Raw genomic sequence first — 18,716 nt, forward strand, 5'->3', positions numbered from 1 at the left:
ATATCAGGTATGAAGGGAAGAATGAGAGAGCACTAGTATAGATTTTTTTTGTTCTACTTTATGCAGTTCTTCTCCAATAGTCTGATTGTTCTAGTCTTGAGACATAAAATAGGCAGGTCTGCAAATAAAGGTGAGAACAAGACCAGAAGATGGAAAGAACATTTTTCAAAAGTGAATTTTGGACCAGTGCCAGAGGGATAGCAACAGAAAATGAAATCTTAAGCTTAACATTGACAGAAACATAAAGGAACTGTCAGAAACTGAAAGGAAGAGAAGAAAAGAACAAAAGACTCCTGTGAACATTGGCTTGGGTTAAGCAAGCACTGTTGATTGAAGATAGATACCTGCCATCTTGTATGTTTTAGAGGACTGGATGCATCTCTTTAAATGTTAAATCTGTTATTTGATAAGTTGGATTTGTTAATAAATAAAATTTAAAAGAAAAAAAAAAGAGAAAATGAAGTCATGTATTTATTCACAGGACAGTGACTGCACAAGAAATAGGAGGGCAGTTTCTCCCACATTAAACCACTGACGTACTTCAATCCTAGCTAGATAAGACCAGCTCTAGAAGTGAGCCAATTTCAGCCTCCAAGGCCTAATTCAACTATGCTGACATGAGGAACCAGACTGAAACCACCTACTTTTTTCACAAACAGATTTGTTTCTTTAATAATGAAATGATTATTAGGGTTTCAACTTGCAATTCAATGAGTACAGCCAAATTTTTTTTTTTTAAAGGAAGAGAACTGGTCACAGATTAGAGATTTTCAGATCCTGTAATCTCTGGCAGAATGTCCTAGGTCAATCGTAGTAAGGATCTGCGCCACCTGTGATTGCTGGCCTAGGGAAAATAATCTGTATCTTTATTATTACTGTACATCGGTAAAATGGGGCAGGGGGCCAGAGCTGTACTGCTACCCAGCACGTCCACAGGTGGTGGATAGTGGAATGACCTTCAGGGAAGGTTAGCTGTGAAACCATCAGGGGTAACTCTGATGAATAAGCAGTTGTGGACCAAGCAGCAGCAACACCACCAGGATGTGTGATGAGGACAGCAGATACCAATGGTTTCCCTCCTGAAAATCAACATGTATTCTTTGATGGTGTTGTGACATGGTAAGTACAGGTCACCACTGTAATAAGCCTGCCCAGTCACCAGCTTTGAGTCTACAAGTCCTCAACAGCGGAGCAGGTGGAAGATGTTCATCTCAAAGGCTGAAGGCGGATAGAGGCTGCAGCAGAATGACATCCCCAGTCAGCTTGGTCTCCTTGCCATTGGATCAAGGTCCCGTTCTGTCAAGAGCCACGTGGAAGCTGATGTGCAGCAGCTTTTCCACAATAAAAGAAGTCATGTACAGGCGTCTTCCATGCCAGCATTGTAGCATCAAGTAGTTGAGCTGGTGACCTCAGTCCAAGTCTAGACTGGATGCCTTGTCCCAAGCTTTAACACCACAACTGACAAAATTAAGCATATAAATACAGGTACTCCTCACCTAACGTCATCCCGGTTAACTTTGTTTCATTATTATGTTGCTGATCTATTAGAGAACGTACTCGTTTAAAGTCATGCAATGTTCAGTTATAACGTTGTTCGGCCATCGCCTGCTAGTAGGTAACTACTGTGACATAATTGGATTCGCTTAACATCGTTTCGCTTAAAGTTGCATTTTTCAAGAACATAACGACAACGTTAAACGAGGCGTAGCTGTATAGTGCATGTTATTAACCTCCCCACTTCCCCGCCAAAAGCACTGAAGTTTCTACAAACATTCGTGTATGTATGTATGTATGTATGCATGCATGTTAATTTATATAAAGGTTACAACCAATCTTCCAGAAAGTTGACAGTCCACTCCCTTGCACTGAAAACTGCAATTCTCGCTTCTTTTCTGTACTGGGGCAGCATAGCAGAAAGGAGTAGGAATGACCCTACCATGTTAGCTCTCCATGGTGGTGGTTCTCGGAGCTGGAGAAGATTTAGAAGTTTTTTTCAATGACGGTCTCATGGAAAGACATGCTTAAATCCAAGCACATGAATCCAATGAATGCCAGAGCTGGGGTGTCTGCAGTTTCACTGTGAGGGAATGCAGCAGCACTTTGGGAACAGAGATCAAGCAGGACACCTTAGAATATAATTGGGACTGTGAAGCATGGTGTCAAAATGCATCTGAGCCCAAATCTAAGCCAATTCAATCAGAATGTCTAGGGTAAAACCTCTGTTTGAGCTATTTACATTTTTATAATAAAACTTTCCCAATGAATAAATCAGATGACTTATGCGGTGAGAAGATCTAAAGGAGGAATGTGGGGTTTACCCTGGTGGCACAAGCTTTCCCAGCAAGGATGATTACATATGTGATGTGGCTTACTCATCTGCTCAAGGGTAGCAGAGAATTTTTTTGGTTTTTGGATTGAAGAACCTTTAAGCAGCAAACACAGAGGAACTGAAAACAAGCAAATGAAGACTGGTAGCAAAGGTATCCTGAAATATATCACTGCCCCCAACTGCAGAGATTGTATCTTCATCATCAAATGTCTTGAGTCCTCTAAGCCTCCATATTGGTACTAGAATTAAACAGATCTTCTCATCTTGCCATGTCCTAGCTTTATACACAGTCTCCTTCTAAAAGCCATTTGGTAATTACTTGACACAGGTGCTGGTAGGAGACGAACATTTGATTGGGATGAATTGATAGGCTCACATAAATTAAAACTAGAGAAGACCTAATTAGTAGTCATCTAGATGATCCTGAAACATTACCATCTCCTGGACCCCTATTGCACACCTCTAACATGTAGCCACGCTGTCACTCATATCAACCAGACACTCAGAGAAGATCATTCACAGGCATGGAAACTGACCTTCTGTATACTTACTTATTACAGAAAGGTAATACTTACTTATTCAAAATACACAAGACCCTCAAGCTCTGGCGTGTTGTCTTCATAACTCCTTTGATTTCAGGAAGTATTCTGTCCCTCTGGGCACAGAGAAGGCGAGTGTCCAAGGTCACAAAGGACATCTGTGTTGGAGCAAGAAACTCAACCCAAATCTTCTCAAGCCTCTTGCATGCCTTCCATCAGAGTGCTGGAACACAAACCCCAGATATGCTACAAATCTCACTCAACTTTTTATGTTCTTCAGGCATATGTCATATGGGTCATTTGCTTCTGCTTTTTCCTGTTCCTCTAGCCACCTCTGGATTCTTCCTCCAGCTCCATTTGTGGCATCCCCACAAAGCAAGGGCTGCTATCCAATATTTTCTGTATCTAGAAGAATTTCTGGGATAGATTAGCGTTGGCACATTAGTATCGCTCAAAATTCCTGTTCTTTTCACAGTGGTTGTTGCTGGAAACTACCCACAGGCATAGTCAGCATGGTCACCCAGGTGACTAGCTCCCGATTTCATTTTTCAAATTAATTTTATTAATGTAAAACACAAGAAAGCTCTGTTTATAAAAGCAAGCAGAACAGTTGCAACCATTGAAGGCAACTTACCTTGAAGTTGGGGGGAGTGGGGCAGGGTCTTATTGGGATGTACATGCTGTTCTTTCATCCAGTGACTCCAGTAAGATGTCACACATGCACACCCAACATGCCTCCTAGCTAAACAATGCCCAGGGCTTTTACCCACTACTTTTACCCATGCATTTTATAATGTATACAGACTACAGTCATGTAACTTTAACTGATGCGAGTTAACTGACTCCAACAAAGCTTCTCTTTCGACACTTGTGAACGGTATCACTTCCTGAGGATTAAAAATGCCTATCCAATACACAACTCCAAAATCTAATTCCCTTCCCCATTTCATCCTGTCATGTTTGTTCTTTATTGCATCTGCATGCTCTGAGTTGTACAGAAAAAGTAGTTTATTCTAGTAAGCATTAATCAAGGAGGCTGCTATTCAGCCAGCCCAGTGCCACACTGCCTTTGTGCACCCTTGTACCCTACACTACAAGGTCTGGGATTTCTGCAGAAGTAGAGCTCTCATCTCCTAGATGGAGATGTGACCTCTAATTGTTCTACAGAGACCCTTCTGACAGGTTAAGAAGCTGTTTTAGGGCTCCAAAGGGAGTCTTCACACTTAGGGCATGGACACAGGGTCTGAGAAGGCAGGGTAGGGGGGAGGGAAGCAAGGAAGGGAGAAAGAGTGCATGCAATGGTGCAAGTAGGAAAGGGGTGAGGTCAACCTGATGATCTGTCGAGCTCCCTTCCAGCTCTTAATTTCTAGGATTTCTTCTTAAGTTGCCACGAATGGGGAAATTATCAAAGCATTGACACATACATGTGAAAACTGGGCCTAGCAACTCAATTCCGATTCTGCTGTTAGTGCAGGAAAATCGAGGCTTGCATATTATTTGACTGTAAAGGACTTGTATCTAAGTCAACCAGCTAGCATCCGTAGCAGACATCAGAGTTGCGAGGTTGTCTTGGTCATTTATTCTGCTCTACCACCTGCAACAGAAAGAGGCCATTTAATTCAGTACTGACTGGTCCAAACTTGAACTGTTTTCTTGTCCCTGTGTACCTTGGGTAGGAGCTTTTAGCTAGGTGGTTACCTGCAAGGCCACACTTGCTGGAACAGATCTAATACAAGCCTCCAATTCACTTAACAGAGCTCCCTCGCTCTCATTTTATTGTAGCTCTCAACTTGGTTTATTTCCAAACATTATATTAGCCTTCCAAAACAACCCATGAGAACATTTTAGAGAAGCAGGGAGTACCAAAAAAAAAAGTAATGAGGGTAACCAGTTTTATAGCTGTGTGTTTTGAAGAACAGGGGGCACATCCATAAATGGATCAAGTTATTCAAATCTCAAAGCAGGAGCTGTTTCCCTTACTTTCTTGCAGCTAAATCATTCTTAAAATGGTTTAGTTATACAGTACAGGAACCAGAACATGCAGGATGCTCAGGCAAGTAGAAGACCTAAGATTATACCAGATGTACAGGATTTATGGAGGTCAGGGGATGCAGAGGGAAACACCAGCATGCGCCAAATTGGGCAGCCTGAACTTCCAGAATAGGTGGTTCCTGTCCTGACCAACAGGGAAAGGGCTTGGGAAACCCTTTGGAAAAAGCCTGTTGCAGGAAAGTCATTTTGCTTTAGCTGGAAACTATGAAAAGCTCAGTGAGGGCATAACAAGAAACTGGGAAGAACTGGTGCAGCAGTTTAAGGAAGTAGCTAACCATAGCCAAAGGATGCTAGAAAGAAAGACAAAATCTGCAGCAGTAACAAAGGGTTCTCTTAATGGGGCTGTACCTGGAACATTAAAAAAAATTGCAGCCCAAGTATTGAGGTATGAAGGATTAGCCTGGGACAGGAGTCTGATCTGACCAGGTTCAGACCAAGAGAATTGCTATATGTAGGAAAAGAGGGGTTGGGCATGCAATGAGAGTTATGGAGAAAGATAGCAGCTGGCAAGCAAATGTGAGGCAGGGGCTACATGTCTATGAAAGGATGAAAAATGCAGGTGTCCAATTTAATAAGCAGACTGAGCCTGCCTAGGCAGCAGGATTTCTAAAGCCATACTTAACAGGAGGGTTTGATGGGAGGGCCCTGGTTGGTACCATGGCTAAGGAACCCCTGGGCAGCCTCAAACTATCAGTAGGGAAAAGGAAAAGAAAAGGGAACATGAGGAAGTAGTAAGACCAAAACCTAGCCATGGAAAACAGACCTGAAAGGGAATGCCCGCCCCCCAACCCCCCCACCACTCAAAGTTAATTTTCCATTTTTCCCCCCAATGAAGTCTGGATGCTTTCACAAAATGTCCTGCTTCCAAGAACATGCAAGCCCCCCCCCCAAGTCAAATGGAAAGTTTGGAATAACCAGGAAATCAGTCTAACCTGAAACAGTTTGCTTCCCACAAAAGATAACATCCCTGCTGTTTGTCCACAGTGCCTTTTAAGCCCCAGCCATAATCCAGGACCAAACTGGTACCGATTGTGTTAACACTGAAAAACACCTTAGATATGGCTCATCTCCAAACCAACCCCATATACCGAGTCCCCCAAATTCCTCTCCCTAGGAACTATCTGTTCAAGGAGACACGGGCCAATAAATTCCCAGGACACCCATTGTCCACAGCATGCTCTATTGTTTGTTTAATTGTAACCTCTTATTTACAAGTGTTAAAGCAAGGTTTCAATCCAATTCTCCAAAATATGGCAGATGCTTTCACTGACGTTACATCTACTATGCTCTTCCCTAGTTATGCGTCCCCATTTGCTTACAGATTTCTCCTATGGGTTTTCCATCTATTACAGCAAGAAGTGATTATTTGTGTCTGTTTTTCCATATTGTTACAGTGACTTCAAAGGAATAAACAGCACATTAAAAGTGCTCTATAGTAACGGCCTCTGGTTTCATGCTAATCCACAGTGGGCGAGTCTACTAGACAGTTACTACGCAGGTGACTAATTAGCTGCCCAGTAAACTTTTGGGCATCTATGTGTGCACCCCTATTAGGTTAGAGTAAACTAATCTACTTGTAAATACAAGTACTATCCTGCTGCAGAGTAAAAAAAACAAACTCTGCAGCAGTGCACATGTAGATGCTGTGCGACTGGCTGGGGCAGAAGGGTGCTTTGGTGCAGAGGCCTGCCTGCTGGATGAAGCTCCACCATGCCCCAACCAGCCTGTCCACAGCACATTGAGGGGAGCAGCCCTGGGCTGGCATGCTGACCCCCAGGGCCCTCTGCTCCATGGACTGTGCCTGAATAAACAGTGGTGCTTATTGCTCCGCAGTTCATTGCTCCCAGGTGCAGGTTCAAAGGGTGCGCCCAGGAGCAATGAACTCCAGAGCAATAAGCTCTGCAGTTTATTCAGGTGCCGTAACTGCACGTGTAGGCGCACCTGGTGAAAGCTAAACTGCAGGAGTTCAGTCCTCAACAAAACAGCATAAACCACTAGTTAACTTCTGCTTACTAAGGGATAAGGGTGGGCAGTCACAATGAGCGAGGCATGTTATATCCCAACTCACTAATTTATTTGTCCGTGGCCCTAGACTGACCTCCTCTATGAAACAGAGCATGTATTTCATCCAGAAATCTATACACTTGTTGAACTAGGAAGTCCAAGTCATATCTTTTTCAAAAAGATCCCATCTTAACTTTAAAACTCCAGGCAATGTAGGATTTATACATTTCCTGGGTAACCTAGTCTGAACAAATTCAGCTATCCTTAGTTTTATTCCCTTCTTGTATTTTCCAACTTGAATTTCCAGCCTTTATGTCTATCTGCTAAAGGGCTCTTGACTGTTAGTTATCTTCTCCCTGGATATGTACTTACAGACTTTGATCAAATTCCCTTTCTGAACCTCCTCTTCAATATGTAAATATTTGAGCTTCTTGCATCTCTTATTGCAAAGCAGGTTTTTCATTTGAAGGACTGGAGTTAAACTTGACAACAGCAACAGACAAATCAGAGCTAGCTTTTTTTCAGCCTTAGCGCTTTCTTCCTTCTCTAGGACTTAAATCAGTGAGAATATTAACCTAGTGGCTTCCATGGAGGTCCCTTACCACATTAGAATAAATGCTATAAATCTACCCAGCAATAAAAATGTTCATCTGAAGATTGAAGTAAAGCTGCCTGGACACTATACTGTGAGCATGCTATTCAGTAAATTGATGTGTATTAGAGTGGCCAAGCAGAACTAATCACTCAGTTTCCCCAATATGAGAGGCATGTATTGAACAATATTTTTCCAGTAGTTGACTAGCTTTGGCTATAAATACCCTCTGTATCTTCCACAACACTGTACTTATTTGGTACACTCTGTATTTATGATGTACATTCATCAGGGCAGACAACCGTGGCATTTTCATATTGGGCAGTGGTTTAAGTATACCACTGCTACTTCAGTAATTGTTACACCCTCACCCTTAGACAAACAGAGCATATGTCCTGAAGTTTTCTTACTACTTCATAATCTGACTTTTTTAACATGATCTTAACTGACCAAACTTTATTCTTTTACAGCAAGCCCTGCCTCCATCAATTTAGTCATTACATTTATGCCTCCTTCCCTGCTCATGTTATGAATGTTTGTTTTATTCCTGTCCCATAGAGTTTGTGAAAATCCCTACCTTCTCCAGGTAACTCCTACACTTTGCTAGAACTCTGAACCAACAGTGTACTTTGGTTTTAATTCTCCATCTTCCTTCCCCACCAAGTTTCAGTCCCTTTCAAAATACTTTCACTTCATTTTAAAGTAGCCACAAGCATGACAATCTTCCTCCCCCAAAGGAAGTGCAGGCTGCTGTGGCTAGATTATGGTGTCTTTAAACTCTCCAAGCCCTCTGCCACATTAATACATTTTATTGCTTCCTACCACTCTATGTTTTACTATGTATCTTTAAATTTGTTTTCTTGATAGCATCACTGTATCACGTTGCAGACTATTAATCCACCTCAAAGTCTGAATTCAAAGAGCTCAACAAAAAAGTCACCAATACTAAACACCACTGATTTTCTAATTCACCATTAGTTGCCTATTAAATTATAATTTCTTACAACTATGCAACTATGAATATTAACAAGAGGTACAGAACTATACAGAGCTTACTTTCAGCTTATTCAGTCTGAAAGGAGGGGGAGGAAATAAATTCTTCCATTTAAGGAAGATGGCCTTTATCAGGCAATAGTGAATTATGGTAGGTAGTGAGAGCTGCTTATTGGACATGGTAACTTAAAGGGGATATTTTCTTTGTGCGTACCCGTAGTATTTGCAAGGATGTGAAGAGAAACTGCAAAGGGAAGGGAAAATTGCTTATACTGTACTTTCAACTATTTGTTGCATAAAAACAAAAGTATGGTCTGGATCTAAGGTTCAAAGTCTATCCATTTTGTAGATTTGTGACTAATTAAAACAGATTATGGCAACATATATTTAGAATAGCTAAAATAATTCAAAACAATCATTCATAACTGCTTAGAGAAAACATCACGAGAGAAGTTTCGACTTGGCACAGAAAAAGAAGCCAAGATATCAGTTCTCCTCCTGACATGCAGGGCCTTCTGCTGGCTAGCCAAGCCATTTAACACGTACCCAAGTCATCCATCTGGATGAACACCTACCTCTTCTACAGTAGAGTTACAAGCCTCCACGTTAATCTGCTAAGGACACTGCAATTCAAGATGGTTCACATGCATATCCAGTGCACCTCTTCACAAAAGCAGCACGATACAAATGTGTGTTCTGAGAAGCCAAGCTGGGCCATAACTTCACATGTGTATGTATGCAGTATGTCATAAGTGATAACTTTTTTTTCTGATCTGTTTTGGATAGGAAAGAATCCCGTGTGATTTACACTTCTTCTAAAATGGCATGCACAAATTTGAGCCTAGAGTTCTATTTTAAGAGAAAACCTGTAAACTTCTGGGGCACTTTACAAAGAAAAACAATAAACCCTTCCCTCTCCCAGCACTCTTAGCTCCTTAAGTCACAGGGACATCCCAAAATATAAGACCACTGCTGACAGCGACAATGTGGCACAAGCCACAGGACTGCATCTCATCTGCAAGAGATATATTTTTATGAATATCACAGAAATCAACCATAGAAATTAAGGCCTAGGAAGGGACCTCAAAAGAACATCAAGTCCAAACCCCCCTTGCTCTGGGGAGGAAAACTGCTGAGACCGAATGATCCCAGAGAGGTGTCTGTCAAAGTCTTCCAAGATTGGGGATTGCACCACCTCCTTGGCAAGTCTGTTCCAGATTCTGGTCACCATTACCATAAAGTTCTTCCTCACATCCAACCTGAAGCCATCCTTTAACAATTTATGCCCATTGCTCCTCGTCACCCTAGTGATGTTTTTCTCCCAGCTCCCAATATTCATCACTTACATACTTAGAGATGGCCACCAAGCCCCCCCAGTCTTCTCTTCCCCAGGCTGAACAGTCCCAGATCCCTTAGCATAGGCAGAGGAAGAAAAACAAAAAAAGGGGGGAGGGGCGCAGCCTAAGCGTGTGTGCACACTTGTGAGGTCTGAGGGGGAAGGGGAAAAGGGGGGGGGGGGGGGGGGGGGGACCGCCATCGCTTTGGAAGTGGTGGGCACTGCCATGTGCATCCCGCTGCTGGGCGGGCCAGAAAGCAAGGCACACAGCGGCGCCCGCTACTTTCAAAGAGGTGGTGGTGAGGTGGGGAGACATGAGCAGAGGCTGAGCCCAGCTTGCAGCTGTGCCTGCCCTCACCCATGCAAAGATCAGGGAACCATGTGCCTTCTCCCACTTGGCTGCCCTCCATCGTGCATCTGGAGGAGGTGCTGGGCTCTCATTATCCCACGACCTGTCCAGGTCAGGTTGTGGGACAATCCCCACAGTGCAGGAAGGAGCCAAGGCTAGGGGTGAATGATTCACCCATCCCCGACCCCACTCTCCCCTGCACTGTGGGGGTCTCGATCTGTCCTCCCCCCAAGTCCATGGAAATAAAAATAAGATTAAAAGAAACTTACCTGCCGGCTGCAATCCTGGACGCGAGTGCGCAGGATAGTTCAGCATGCCCGCCCCTCCACCCCCGCTGCAGGACCTGACAGCTGGGTTGCCCTAAGGCAATGCCTGCTGCTGCCCTGTTTTTTGGGGGGCTGAGACCTGTTAGGCAGTGGAAGTGGGGGGGAGGGGGGAGCTATGTCCCTTAGTCTTTCTTCATAAGGTTTGTCATCCAGGCCTCCATTTCAATAAATATTGAAAACTAGTCTATGACAAATGAATAAAAAAGGATTCTTTGCCTGAGTCCACTAGCAAGGAAATCTCCTGTTGTTGAGCTTTGTAAGACCCAGCAATTGCAGGGCAAGGACAGCTACCTTGGGTCATACTTGAGATATCTTCTCCTACTAATGTAATACAGCTACTGAAAACTAAAACTTCAAAACGATCTGGCAATATTCCTATACACATTTTTTAAAGGGCATAATGTATATTCCATTTCAGATACTCCCTCTCCTCTTCATCCAAAGTCGCTCTACTCTTTTATGCAAAGAACAGAGGAACAAGTATCTGTCAATTCGGTGTGGTAAGGCAATTACTGCAGAGAACAGTCCGACTAACTCTTGACTCATTTACTAGTGTCCCCTAATGTTAAAGTTGAATGTTTTTCTTCACCCTACAAGTGTGGCATTTGGGAGTGAAGTGACAAGAAAAGCCAGGAGTTTAAAAAAAAAAAAAGTCAAGACGACTTTATAAAGGAAGTAACCAGAAGCTAAAAGAAAAACCAACAGCACCCTCTAGAGGATACTGCAGTATTCTTACATACATGGATATTCCCAACAAGTTCATCATTTTAGGTTCTGTATTTTAGACTCTTAACTGTAGTTGGGACCTTAACTACAATATCAACAGTAAAAACACAATAAAAAAAAAAAAAAGATTGACGCAAAAACTGTATTAGACTTTGGATGAATTCTACTTACAGTAGTACTTCAGCACCAAAAAAATGGGCAGTTAGAATGATAGATGTATATACAATTGAATGATACGTCTAAGTCTTAAAATGCTTTGTTATTTATAATGAAATCTATACAAAACAGTTAAAAACTTGTTTCTATGTACATTAAAAAAAAAAAAAAAGATACTGTCTTCATTACCAGAATATATTAAAACTGGCTCTTAACATCCAATCTGCACCCAACTCTCTCTCTCTCTCTCTCTCTGGCTTGTAACTATCTCAAAACACCAACATATTGCATGAACAATTCAAATCATGGGGCTCATGATAACCTCAGAAACCTACAACGGTAAATGATTTAAGCTTTTAAATTCTCAAAAAGGCAATTTTAGAAACAGCATGTAAGAGTAAAATACAGATTTTTAAAAGCCTCAGCACACATCTGAATACCCAGTTTCAACCTTTAGACATTGAACCAACATCTCGTTCCCCACTTTCTACTCCCTCCCTCCGGTTTTGAAAATTTGCTTTGAACTAGAATATTTCTCCCATCCTACAGCATTAGAATGAAACCATTTGCCTGTTTAACAGGAACTTGTTAATTAACTTGGCCTTGTTTTAAATTTTTACATTTAAATAAATAATCAAAGTTAACTAATTAAACTAAAATGAGCATTTCTTGTGCTCATGGCACAAGAGGAAATGCTTTTACATTAAATTAGCGTATTTATTGTAAAATACAAAAACAAAACTTCACCAGCAAACTTCGCTGCTACCTGTTAGCAATTCTGCTTATTTCCGAACATTCACCAACAAGTATTTAAAAAAATAAACTACATTTTTAGGCTTATTAAAAATCTGAACTCCAACTGAGCTCAAGTGCAAGAAAGCTAAACAAGTCTGAAATTCCCAGGGCTCTTCCAGCACTGTCAGGAAGACCTTTCCTCTCACATGCTCTTTAAAAATACAAATATCTAAATATTCTTTTTGTGATGGCATTTTGCTCAATAGCTACGAAAAACAACGCAACAAAACAAAGGGCCCTTTTGACTGAGAGAGGTTTCAATACCTAATCAAGGGCTTCATAGTGTATTCATCTTTTCAATTCACTGGAGATTTGCCTTTTTAAAGGAGTACATTCTACTGTCACAGACGCACCTTGGTAATTACATGTTTTTGGAAACAGTTAAGATGTGACTTCTGCAATACTACCTCGTTAAAACACACTGATGCTTCAAGGGTCCATTGAACAACTCTAACAGGCAAAGTGCTCTAATACATCACAATACAAGGGCATCTTGGACACTCAATTCCCAAGATATTTTAAAGTGCACTCCAGTCTCCCGCATCACTAGGACTGTTCAGCAGAACTTTGAGAGGGACTGGGCCCAGTGCCATCCTCAGTACTACTGTCCACATCTTGTTCCATTGCTGTCTCTTCATCATCAAGACGCTGACTTGTGAAGTTGTTGAGCTCCAAAAGCCCGCTGGGTTCCACTACCACGTTGGAGCTGGAGTGACAAGGGATGGAATACTGAGGGATAGTCTGAAAGAAAGAAAAAAAATGAGTTTTATTATGAATTATTTTCACAGGTAAAGTAAGAGGCAGTTTTGTATGCAAGCTGAAGAGAGATATTCCTGGTCAACTCTACAAGTCCTAGAAAGTTTTATTTTGCTCAGTAATCAACTTTGCAACAATAAGGTCAAAACAAATTACGTTGATTACAACATCAAATGGTCATTCTCCAGGATTTCAGAAAGATAAATTGAAATAAATGGAATTAACAACAACAACAAAACAGCCTTGTGGTTAAGGCACTGGCTGACACAAAAAAGACGTGGATTAATTTGCCAACTGCCGCTAACTTCCTATGTAACCACAAGCAAGTCACAATATCTGCCTTGCTTTTACCGTATGTTAAAAGATGGGGTGAAAAAAATCCACCCTTTTGTGTCTTATTTATTTAGACTAAGTACACTGTGGAAAAGGCTTCCAATATGATGCTGTATCTACAATTCATAGTCAACTAGGAGTCTGATTTTAGTTGAAAAGAATAAAGCTAGACTGCCCAAAGGACTGGAAAAATCTTTGCCAAGGGAAAATGCTGCACTAAAAGGAAAACAGAATAGGTGACAGTCATCACTGAGTCCTAATTTTTATTAGATGCTGTAAAACTATATTTACATCCGACAAAAAGAATGTTGTAGCTCATACCTTTCTGAACAAGTTACTTTAAGGTGCTACCCTGCCCTGACTTTTTATTAATAAAAAACTGATAGCCAGAACGGTATTTTGATTTTCAGACAGCCCACACTGTACCACGTTGAGCACAGGGATTAACATAATATATAGTATCTAAAAATACAGATGCACCAGAGTAAATATAATCTACCTTTTGGTCCTCAATCTCTTCAAGACATTTTAATACAACAAGGATCAAAGCTTTGACTGTGTCTACAAAAGTTAGTTTAGTTGTAATCTGTGTATAAAAATGATAAATTTAAGATTTCTTCCTGAGACACCTGTATAGCAAAACCTCTCTAATACACACACAGTTTACTTGTATACAAACATAGACACCCCGGCCACTTCTCTGCAAAGATCCAACAACATGAAGCTCCGAGTGAGATCTCAGATGACTAAGAGTTCAACATTTTTGTGGTTTGTACACTGGAACATATACTACTGCATAATGCAGTATCAAAATAAAAAGCAATTTAAAAATGGGCAAAAAATTAATGATCACACTCATTTCCATAGACTAACTCAGCAAAGGATGTAAGCATCTGCTTAATTTTTTACATGGGACACAGTTGTTAAGTAACAAAACAATCCTGTTTAGCATGCATCTCATTAAGAATATGTTTTTAATATCCTTTACTGAAATTGGATCTTATTTTCCAATTTGCAAAAGGTTACCTTACAGAGATAAAACTTAAGACACCGTGAAAAAGGCAAATCATTTCTCTAATGGCTACAGCAAAATGCATATGTTCAAACATTTTGGCTAGAAGGTGGTTTGCAAACCTAGTGAGCTGTCTTGTTTCCTTAACAGGAAAGTAAAGAAGAATGCAGTAACCAGCATCAAAAAGGGCCAGACGTTTTTCTCGTGGTAAAGAGCTTAACGTTAAAAGGAGAATACCAAAAAAAAGAAAAAAAGGGGGGGGGGGGAAGAAACACGTCCAGTCAGTGACAGAATTAGAGTTGTTTGCATAATCCTTACTTGTTTTTATAAACCCAAACTCCAAGTTTGTCCTTAGATGATGGGGGAACTCCTTGACAGTCTACTCTTACCCACTGCAACACATTGTCCTTAGCTCTTGAGTTTAACATGTAGAACTGAAAGAAAAAGAGACTTTGTTAACCTACACAGTGAGCTTAAATCTAAAGAGTAACCAATGTTTATTAAATGTTTGAATCCTAGATTATTATGCAACGCTACACAATTCCACGCCCCCCCCCCCAAGCTTCATGCAGTACAAGTTCAAGTACAGGGCCAAGGACACTCGGCATCTGACAGCAACCAGCCTTATCACTGCTTGTCTCCCATGACAGGATGACTGGCACTGAATTTACTCCTATCCAGAGGCTGACATAGGATGGCTGGAGGAGTGTAGAAAGCAATGGCTCTCTCCACTCTACTGCGACTTGAATTCAGTCATCAAATTTTTATGATACAGGCATCTCTCCACTTTGTGTATGATTTTATATGTAAATGAATAACTGAAACTCTAGCTTTAATGAACTCTAAAATCTAATCTTGTCATAAATAGGAAGCAAGTCAAACTTCAACTCCAGCTTTGGAGTAGCTTCAGATATAACTTCTGAGGTTACACTCAGTGGGCACATCTACACTTCCACATTTACTTTGCAGGAATCAAAATTACTGCACAGTACAGGCACATGTCTACACGCGCATACCTGTACTGTACAGTAAATATGGGGACTTATGCCGACTTGAGAGTAAATTACCATTTGATACCATCATGCAGGTATCAAATATACACCTGATTGGTTACAGCAAACCCTGAACATTGTTCAATTGCTTTTAATGCTTTAGACCAAGTTAGTGCAGAGGTCGCAGCTCAAACTTTAACTTTTACTTGCTCTGGTCTCCTCTTACCTGGATAATAATTTCAGATGAAATCTCTTCAGCTTTCTTTTGTGATATATTCTGAATGTGAATAAACTGGTTTGTTGTAGGCACTCCTTGTGCATCCGGTTTCCTCTCTGTTAAAGTAGGACCAACAGCAGGAGGACTTGAACAGGATTCTTTATATTTCTGTTGCTGGGGGATGGAAGTTGCCGTCATCCCTACTGCAATCACCCTCGGCACCTGGGTACAAGGTGACGGTTCTGCTTCGCTAGCGAGTTTACTAGTGGACAAAGCCTTGTTTGGGGGATCCACTACCATATGTTCTATGTTTGTGTCAATCTGAGCTTCCATCATAGACATTTTCAAAATGTCTGCTACTGCTGTCTTCACGGATGCCTGCATGGGAAATAGGCTTGTAACTGGCAATGCCAGTTTGGGCAGAGAATTGCCACCTGCTACCTTTGAAACAGAAGGAGGCTGATGCCCCTCAAAAGTTATCTTTGTAACAGTGGATCCTTGCGTTATAATTGGCTGCTGCACCTGAAAATCAAATTTTTTTTGTGCATGTTACAGCTGGGTTTGTTTGTTTAATTATTATTTATTTAATCCTAATCAATATTTACCTGGACAATATGGCACAAACAACATATTTGCTACTAGGAAGACAGTTGAAGCTCAGTGTTTTAACAAAGGATTCAGCAGTGATATGGTAACATTTAATTGAAGCAAGGGGAAAGGCTCTTTGGACTGCTAGACACGTTCCTAGCAGTATGTCACAGCAGCCTCGTTTTCCTTTGGGATTTACATCCCCATCTGGTGCGTTTAGTCACTTTTTTTTTTTTTAAAGCCTCAAGGGGCTTGGGAGTTGTAGGGATTTTTTTTGCAGTTGGTTAAATACTCAGAGAATTTCATTTTTCTCAGTCTTTACATGTTCACCTCCCAAGGAAAATAAGATTGCTCCTCTAATAATAGTTAACTTAAGGGAGATGTAAATACAAAGGAAGACGAACAATGGAGATCCTTAGGAGACTGCAGTGTATTCATCTTTATTTCCATAAAGATTAAAGAGAGTGCTACGGGAACGGAAATCAATAATACGTCATACCTAAAAAATAAAAGAAATAATTAGGGACAAATTCCATGCACCACTGGTGGCAGAAATTTATAGAAACTGTCCAAGAAAATAGACTTGTGAGCTCTATGTAATTTTCCCCTATATTATAAACATGTGCTTCTCTTCCCTAGTGTCAACCTTTGGATGGGGAAATTAATACCAGCATAAGGAGGAGTTATCTCTTGCCAGGAGAAACACACTGCTACAGTGACAGACTTGGTGTTTTGATTTTTCCTTGAATAGTGACGTTTTTATTTTTTGCATGCTATCAATATTCCGTTACCTGACTCGCTGGCTGTTTCTCTGAAGAGGCAGGTAGCTGCATTTGACTCTGGGGGGGTTGGGGCTGTACGTAGATTTTTTGTGCCGTTGGTGCCTGTTGCAGTTTGGGTAGCTGTTGCGTGGTTTTTACTGCAAGCACCTGTACTACAGTTTGCTGTGGCTGTGCCACTAAGGTAGGGAGTTGCCTTTCTTTGGCCATCATGTGGTGAGGGGTGGGCTGTGCATCTGGTTTGCTCTGCACCTGCTCCTGCTGCAGCGGGTTTAGCTTTTGATGCCTTATAGAAAGCTGGGGCATTTGTGGGAGTTTGTGCTGGATCTGATCTGCTTGCAGATGGATGGTCTGCTTCTGTTTAGTCTGGAAGCACTGCAGAGTTTTCACTTGCAGTTGAGTCTGTTCCAGCTGCGGCTGACTCAGTTTCTGCTGTTTCAGTGCCTGTGATTGTGTCAGGGCAGATCTGTAAAACAGGCCAGTCTGAGGATCTAAGGTGTCCATCTCTTCCACTTCGCCTTCCTCAGTTCCAAGCTGCTCACTGTGCTTGGTAAACGCAGTGTGGCTGCTTAAAGCCTTAACAGAAAAGTTACACATGACTTAAGTAATAAGAAACGATCTGAATTACTACTAAATACACAATCTAATGACATTACAGAATACTTAAACTGGACTGCTTAACACAGAACAACTTAAAGGTTTCAGGCAATCAACTTGTACATAAAAACAAAAATGCCTTAATATGGTGCACTCACAAAGCCGTTATCACTCAATGGTTCTTGAGGTAGACCGTGATGTACCACCCCGATGTACCACCTCCAAATGAAAAACCAAGAAAACCAGACTTGGAAGACTACGATTTGGATCACTTCCAGTTCCATGATAGCTGAATGGGAAGTGACAGGTGCTGGCTAATCAAACAGATAGCTTAACTTAGGGGAATCTCTCAAGGTGGCAGCTTCTAGCTTAAACAGGCAGCTATCAATTCACTAACAGGTAGCTTTATCTGTGCTGAGTTGGCTTTGTGACATCCTCCACAATTCTCCTTATATTTGGGACCCACCTCATTTCCCATGCATCAAACCACTGCTTCTCCCACCTCTCCAAGTCAATTTTTCCTGCAACTCCCTACCAAGACTGAGTCTCTACCTTCCTACCAAAACTGTTAACCCCATGTATCACATTGGCTGGCTGGGACGGTTTAGCTAGGGATGATCCTGCCTTGAGGAGGGGCCGGACTAGAGGACCTCATCGTTCCCTTCCATGTCTAGCATCCTATGATCCTATGTTTGAATTCAGACTTCCTTGGGGCAAAAGCTTTGACTAATAATATGCTTCATACAACACTTACCTCTTTAATAATTAGATTAACTGGCCTCATTCAGAGGAAATTCTAATTCTATAGATACTCCCTGTAGAAACTTCATAGGCCTATCACACTGGTAGGTCTGTATTCCTAGCTGGGGATCATGGCTATGATGGTTATACAAGAGATTGCAGAATATGTTTACAGGTTTCCCTCCCTTTATGCAGGTTGTGTATGTGCAAATTCACTCTTATGTGATGACCCTTTTCATACCAAAAATTCATTATATGCGAGGGAAATTCACTCTGATGGGATCAGTGTGGTAGAAATGATGCCATAGGTGGAGGAAGAAAAAATGATTTTGGGGAGGGTGGGGGGGGTGGAGCTGAGCTGGGTGACAGGGCCCAGGCTGGGCTACAGCAGTGGCTCCTGCAGCCCGGCCCAGTGCGGCCCCGTCAGCACGGCGCCCTGGGAGCTGAGAGCCATGAAGCTGCAGGGCAGCAGCGCCCGTGGCTGCCGCTCCCGGCCCGCGGCGC

General features: G+C 41.7%; 1 protein-coding gene and 1 long non-coding RNA gene across 9 annotated transcripts in view; both read right to left on the reverse strand.

Moving 5' to 3' along the window:
* Positions 1-644: 644 nt before the first annotated feature.
* Positions 645-5,110, reverse strand: LOC112549989. Its single transcript, XR_003093651.1, has 2 exons — positions 2,905-5,110; positions 645-2,098 (listed from the first exon to the last, which is right to left on the reverse strand). It is a non-coding gene; the product is annotated as an uncharacterized LOC112549989 (long non-coding RNA).
* A 6,086-nt stretch (positions 5,111-11,196) lies between these two features.
* The window catches only part of EMSY (EMSY, BRCA2 interacting transcriptional repressor), a 45,571-nt gene continuing 38,051 nt past the window's right edge, over positions 11,197-18,716 (reverse strand). For 3 of the 8 annotated variants that reach the window (XM_006021956.3, XM_025202049.1, XM_025202050.1), the window contains 3 exons: positions 16,887-17,450; positions 15,517-16,029; positions 11,198-12,938 (listed from right to left, as the gene is read on the reverse strand). In XM_006021956.3, coding sequence (XP_006022018.1) covers positions 12,744-12,938; positions 15,517-16,029; positions 16,887-17,450 — 1,272 coding nt within the window. In that variant the 3' untranslated portion in view covers positions 11,198-12,743. Of the gene's footprint in view, positions 12,939-15,516; positions 16,595-16,886; positions 17,451-18,716 lie in introns of those variants that run through there. The other 5 variants (XM_006021959.3, XM_025202048.1, XM_014519150.2 and 2 more) reach the window with 4 other exon arrangements.

The sequence above is a fragment of the Alligator sinensis genome, unplaced genomic scaffold (genome assembly GCF_000455745.1).
Source record: "Alligator sinensis unplaced genomic scaffold, ASM45574v1 scaffold1008_1, whole genome shotgun sequence".
NCBI classification, from domain to species: Eukaryota; Metazoa; Chordata; order Crocodylia; family Alligatoridae; genus Alligator; species Alligator sinensis.